Source organism: Anarrhichthys ocellatus, unplaced genomic scaffold (assembly GCF_004355925.1).
Source record: "Anarrhichthys ocellatus isolate YVR2014 unplaced genomic scaffold, GSC_Weel_1.0 scaffold122, whole genome shotgun sequence".
Lineage (NCBI taxonomy): Eukaryota > Metazoa > Chordata > Actinopteri > Perciformes > Anarhichadidae > Anarrhichthys > Anarrhichthys ocellatus.
The window spans coordinates 494,112-501,158 of record NW_022280152.1 but is presented as its reverse complement, the minus strand read 5'-3'; the positions used below and the strand labels follow the sequence as shown (position 1 = coordinate 501,158).

At 43.7% G+C, this 7,047-nt stretch overlaps 1 protein-coding gene across 2 annotated transcripts in view; it reads right to left on the bottom strand.

Annotated features, from left to right (window-relative positions):
• Positions 1-7,047, bottom strand: part of glra1 (glycine receptor, alpha 1) — a 105,608-nt gene that overhangs the window by 18,974 nt on the left and 79,587 nt on the right. For both annotated transcript variants that reach the window (XM_031877004.1, XM_031877005.1), the window contains 2 exons: positions 6,795-7,009; positions 1,999-2,145 (listed from right to left, as the gene is read on the bottom strand). In XM_031877004.1, coding sequence (XP_031732864.1) covers positions 1,999-2,145; positions 6,795-7,009 — 362 coding nt within the window. The remainder of the gene's footprint in view (positions 1-1,998; positions 2,146-6,794; positions 7,010-7,047) is intronic.

Below are 7,047 nucleotides of genomic sequence, written 5' to 3'. Positions count from 1 at the left end.
CACACACACACACACACACACACACACACACACACACACACACACACCACCAGTTTCACAATCAACCAGCTCTTCAATATTCCCTGCAGGCCTGACAACTTTACTCCTTATTCAATACAGCAGCCTCGGGCTGATAAATCCAACCGGACACACGAATTGACTGATTAAATACTTCAAAGACAAAACCAACGAAGGAAAGTAGAGGAAGAAGAAAAGAAGGAGCCCTAATACATCTCAACACTCCCATCTTGACATTGTGCTTTGTCATTTTTACTGAATATATCCAAATCAGTTTTGGGAAATTCAATAAACTTGACATATTTTCAGGTCTCCAGTTTATCTTCATCACATCAAAGGCATTCTTCATCGGCTTTTTTTTGAAAAGAGAAAAAGTACGGAGGTTCTGATGTGTTTTTGACTTCACAGCGATGTCACAACAAAGAAAAGAAAAAGGTTGTTGATGTCATCATCATGTTTAAATGCTGCTGTTTTCCATCAATAGTGGATTAAGCATCACATTCACAAACACACCCGCGCACACTCACCACCCTCACAAACAAACAACAAAAACACCTCGCTGTTATAGAATGTTAATCATTCGACGTCTGCAGCCACTTGGTTCAACTCAACATCTCACACAAGGTCCATCTGGTATTTGTTCAGGATCTATACTTTCATAATGATTAGACAAACTGCATCGGCTGCTGAGGATCATGTGGTACGGTTGAAAGTTGCAGAAGACCTAACGTTGTCTATTGTCACCCACATCTCCTCAAAAACAGCAGCTTGGTCATTATCCTGAGCTTCAAACTGTGACACTCTACATGACGGCCACGTTGTTTAAAGAACAATGACGTTGAGTTGCTAAGTTGTGTTGGTTGCATTGCTGATGTTACTAAGTCGCATTAGCGCGTCATGTCACCACGTTGTGTTAGTCGCGTTACTAAGTCTTGTTAGCACTTTGCGTTAGCATGTTGTGTTCGTCGAGTAAGCACGTTGTGTTAAGTGACTCAACCTTCTTAACTTCGTAACAAACATACTTATATTAACCCAAACCACCAAAAGTAGCCGGACAGTGTCACATAGACGAGGACATTCTCACTGAGAAGTCACAGCTAAAAAAGTCTGCAACGCTCCCATCTCTGCCTCTCGTAAATTATGCATTTCCAGAACCAAAATTTTCGGAGCCGAGAGGAAAGTTTGTTTGTTTGTTTTTTTCCTCCTCTTCTACATTGTGAATCCATTATGAGCCTCGTCTCTGTTTGCTCTGCGGCTCAGCTTTTAATCATGCTCCACGCTCCGCCCATGAAACATTGATGGCCTGTGTTTCTGAGCGGTGAATCTTTCAGAAGGCCCGGGGACGGAGGGGAGCAGGGATTTTAATCCAAACTGCGTTTTCTTCGTGTTTACACTGCCGAGCATCGCCCCGACGACCACCTGACGAACTCGAATGTTTTATTCTGATAAAAGCACGAGGAGGATCTCCACCGCAGTGGTGCCGCTTTTCATCCCTTAAAAAACAACACATCTGTGGTTTTAAACAATTTGTTTCTGTTTTGTTTGGGTGTTTGGAGACAGAAACAACAAGTCTGGGCACAGCTGAGGCTCCAGTGTGGACAAAACAGTGTTTGTGTTTGACCATTGGAAAACAGAGCTCGTCTTTAGTACTTCTTCTTCAAGATCTTTTCTCCTCACAAACTTTCTGTCTTTTCTCTAATGCATCTAAACATCTGAAGGACACAACGTTAACGGCAGCTATGGAGGATCAGTAGAATAGTTCGATTCATAAATCATCTTTATCGAATCTTTAAGTCGTATATTATTCTTTCAAAAGCACTAAAAGCTCATTCATAACGCCTCACTCTTCACTTCAGCTGATATCTCTGTCGAGGCACCGGGACACACACACAAAAACAAAAAGAACTGGCGGACAGATAAAGAAAAGCAAATGTAAATGTGAATGTTGGACTGTGTCACAGATGTGACGGATGTATTCACCTTCATGTGTCGTCGCCTCCGTCTGAAGCGCAGCAGCTCCTTGTGTTGGCGGGCGATGAAGTTGACGGCGGCGTACTCCAGCAGAGCCGAGAACACAAACAGCAGACACACGGCCATCCAGATATCGATGGCTTTGACGTAGGACACCTGTGGAGGAGGGGAGGAGGTGTTAGAGGAACAGGAAGTCACATCATAATGATGCTGAACGAAGCCACTCCGACAACGAAGGAAGTGATGCCTTCAAGTTTAAAAAGTTTCCAGCTTCAGACTGTCCTGACAGTTTCTCCAAGTTTCCAGAGTACAGTTTTTTTGCACTCAATACACTGCATATAATATTTTACTCAAATTTATATCTAGAGTGGTCAGCTGTGGGTTAATCCAGGTTGGACAGGGCGACTGTTTATGAGAAGTGGACCTGATCATCGTGATGTCACCCTTTGGTTTGTGGACTACGGTTTTGAAGCCCTCGAGTTCGGCATTTTCGGTCGCCGCCATCTTGTTTTTGTTCAACCAGAAGTGACCCCAGAGGGTGGAGTTAAGCACAACCGAACAAAATGTTCCTATTAACTTTTATGAAGTGAAAACACACTATGAAAGGGTTAAAGTTGTAAGACGAAAACATGGACAACTACCAGACCGGACAACGCTATGCATAGACCTGTCAATCACCGTGTAGCCCCGCCCTGAAGCATCCCCTGCTTTATGGTCTGTTTGACTCTAAATGGACCATAATGTACTAAATGAACATCATGCTGTATTGAAGAAGACTTGAAACTAGAGATTGAGACCATAAACTCATGTTTACAATGTTTACTGAGGTAATAAATCAAGAGAGAAGTAGAGTCATTTTCTCATAGACTTCTATACAACCAGAGGAGTCGCCCCCTGGTGGACACTAGAGAGAATGCAGCTTTAAGACATGTTAAGGTATGTGACCTTGGGTCGGATGTTAAACCACTGAGTGGGAAACCTTGTGGTTGGAATGAGTTACTACATGAACATATAAAGATATACTAGCTGCATATAGTTAAAGTAGATTGAACGGACTAAACAGACAGATGGCGAAACAGCTACATTACAACCAATCAGCACATAAAAGCAGTCGAGTGTCAGCAGCTTCGACGTACGAAGAGTGAAGCAAGATGGACAGTTTAAGGGCTGTCCAGATAATAAGTGCTAAACGGAGTCTGGTTGGATCATTGTCTGATTGCTATCTGCCCGCCAAGTGTCATTATTCAAGTGCATTCACCCCGGCCTGTCATAACAACTCTGTGCCTCCACACGGTATTACACTGCGCCGCCTCAGACGGAGATCCCCGTTCTGACACACAGAGAGCAGAAAACCCACAATCAGCCGTTTAAGATCCAATTAAACTATGACTTCGGATCACTTTCACAAACATGCAGCAGCGCTTATCATCGCCGCTCAGCCTCCTTGTGATTCATGACCGTTCGCGCCGAGTCTGATGCACATATCTCGAATGCACGACTGATTCCCACCCCCCCCTTCCCCCCGTGAACTCATTCACTTGGGTTGTTGGTCATCCAGGCAGAGAGAGAGAGAGAGAGGATTCTTAGAGTACTCCATTTTACTGACAGAATACAAATAATAACAAAAAGACATAAAACAGATCTTAAAGGTATTTACATTTTTGGATTCTGTATGTTTTGCTATAGTATGTTATTTTTCAGTTGTTTGGATGGAAATAGAAGATGAATTAAATATATTTGGATCAAAAGCAAGATGAAGAAAACACATTTACATGAAGCAATTTGAAAGAATCCCTTTAAATGTCCCTTTTCCTGCCTGAAAATCCTTCATTCTGTAAACAAAATGCATCCTTCTCTGAAAGGTGGTTGAAAGGCATTCTGGGAAAGTAACCCACTGAGTGAAGTAAATGAAGCAGATGCAGGGAGAGTGGGTACAACAAATTGTTGTCTCTAACCATCATGTCTCTAATCAGTTTATTTCCTGGTGTCCATTTAGTTTTACTGCCAATTAAAGCTTGAGAGCACGAAATGTCCGAAATAAGCTGAACGAAGCCTTTTCCTTATTGTGGTCGTTAGATTTAGATTCAGTACTCAGAAGATCTTTAAAGTTAGATACTGAAAGTATTGAAAGCAGCCGGTAGATCCTTGATTTTCGGAGTTTGGGTAGATCTTAAAGGTATGATTCATAGATAAAAATTCAAATTCGATGAACACAGTCAGTGACGGCATTGAATCATCAAATGATAAACTCTGAAGGTGGGCAGACTGGAAGCAGGCGGGCTGAGCTAAAACAAACCGAACTCAAACAATCCTGTTTGAGTTCGAGAGCTTCTGACAGACGAACTGACCAGCGGCGGCATCCTGAACGGCAGCTCAGGTGACGTTACTGAACTCACGCTTCACAGGACAATGTTCAGAGAAGAAGAAGGCAGCGGAGGGCTGCGACCGCCAGCGAGCCAGGCGGGCTTTTATTTACAAGGATGGCCGTCAGCCGTGCATCATATTCATCATACGGCCTCCATACTGTGTACAACATCACATGTGTGTCACGCTACGTTCATCGCATGTACGCCTCCTATAGTGTTACATCCTCGTTATAGTGTCAGTTGTCTGCCAGAATCCTTTATGTAGGTTTATCTTAAGAGGGACACAGTATTAGTTTAATATCAACTGTCATTGTACAGTACTTTAATTGAATGAATGTTGTGTTCCATCTTAAATGGTATCGTAAAGGTCTTAAAGGGACAGTGTGGAGGATCTGGTGGCATCTAGCGTCGTGGTTTCAGATTTTGAGGTCATCCTTTCCATAATAACACGACTTTAGGAGGTCAGACGGCCGGTGGCGGTACCACGGTTTTGCACTCTGTGGCTCTAGTTACCACAAGCGTGTCGGAGAACTACGGTGGCCTTCAGGTTCATTTTTACTATGAAATCAGATAAAATTCTAAATATCCATAAAAGTCAGCCACAATAAAAAGAGCCAGTGTTTGGTTTGTCCGTTCTGGGCTACTGTAGAAACATGTTGGACTCTGGGAAGAGGACCTGCTCCCCATCTAGGTATGAAGGGCTCATTCTGAGCTAACGAAAACACAACGATTCTTAGTTTCAGGTGATTACACACTAACGAAGACATCGGTGTGAATAGAAAAGGAGAATGAACAGGAGGAGCCAGAGACAGAGTCCCCGGGATCAGACATGTCAACAAAGACGGCATCCAAACTGTGACGCATCACCTCGTAGACATCGTTGAACTTGTCGAGAGAAGGTTAAATCGTATTTTAGATTCATTAATCTTTCCGTCGGAGCCTCGTGAGGCGTCGTGGACACAGAATCAGTTGTATTTTTTCTTCTGACAAACAGAATAAAAGGACAAATCGCTCACCTTCAGACTGACATTGTGTAATTTAGGAGCTTTCAAACCTCATTAAAGGTGTTATTGTGTCGCAGTAGTGTGATAACAGTAACAGTATTCTTCTGCTTTGCTAAAAATCTCTCACACAGTAATATTTCCTCCTCCTGACTTACCTCCTTTCCTCATCTCCTTCGCCTGACATGGTTCATCCCTCCTCTGTGGCGTGTGAGACGAGCCGTGTGTTTATGTGTGTGTGTGTGTCTACTATCAATCACACACACACACACACACGTACACTCAGATGTACGTGTGTGTGTGTGTGTCTGAGCAGTATGCCCACCTAAGCTCAGCTGTGCTGTGTGATCATTATTGTGACAGCTGAACTGCAGAGGAATCACGGTTCACTTGTTCAATTTTTGGAGCGCATGAAGCACCTAATGTCAACAAACACTGTGTGTGTGTGTGTGGGGGGGTGTGTGTGAGTGAGTGTATGTGTGTGTGTGAGTGTGTGTGTGTGTGAGTGTGTGTGTGTGAGTAAGTGAGTGTGTGAGTGTGTGTGTGAGTGAGTGAGTGAGTGAGTGAGTGTGTGTGTGAGTGAGTGAGTGAGTGAGTGAGTGTGTGTGTGAGTGAGTGAGTGAGTGTGAGTGAGAGTGTATGTGTGTGTGTGTGTGTGTGAGTGAGTGTGTGTGTGCGTGAGTGAGTGTGTGTGTGCGTCTGCGTTGGGATTACAGCTTCCCTGGACATAATTATACAATCCTGGCTCATGCAAAGTCTGGACGTTTTTTTTTTCTCCCTTTAATCTGAAAATCCCTCACAGGAAAAGATTTCTCTCGGTTTTTAAAAAGTTTCTTTGAACTTCGTCTGTTGATTGTCTCTTTTTCTTCTTCCCCTCCATTTCTCTCTCTCATTTCTCCGTCTGTCTGCCTCTTTGCTACCATACACTTCCACTTTATTTTCCATTTCCTCACCATTCTGTCTTCTCTTCCTCTTCATCCATCTTTCCCTCTTTTTTATATAATTCCTCTTTAAATCTTTAATTTCACCTATAAATGTCGCATTCAGCGTTCGGTTGTACTAAGCTCCTCCCTGTTGTTTCATTTCTGGTTTCAGAAAACCAAGATGGCGACGGGCAAAGTGTCGAACTCTAGGCTTCAAAACGTCATTCCACAAACCAACGGATGACATCACAGCGGCTACGTCCACTTCATACATACACTTCATGCTTTAAACATTCATTCTTCAGCAGAACTTTAAGCTCTTTGTATATCTTTCATCTTTTTGTGCCAATCCCTCATTACATTTGTTTGTTTGAAATGTTCAACATCCGCCATCCTCAAACTTCAGGACAAACTTAATGTTTTTCATACGTACATTTTTTTTTGCTGTACTTTCACAAAAATAAAGTTTTCCTTCAATGTTTGGTCAGTGAAAGGTGCGTTTGATTCGTCCTCACCTTGGGCAGGGAGGCTCTGGAACCAGAGCTCTGCGTGGTCATGGTCAGCACGGTGGTGATGCCCAGACCCACCCGGGCGGGCGCGGCGTCCATGTTGATCCAGAAGGAAACCCAGGACAGGATGACGATGAGCAGCGAGGGGATGTACATCTGGATCAGGTAGTAGCCCATCTGACGCTCCAGGTGGAAACGAGCCTCGATACAGGTGAATTTACCTGGGGGACGGGGGTGAGGGGGGGGGGGGGGGGGGGGG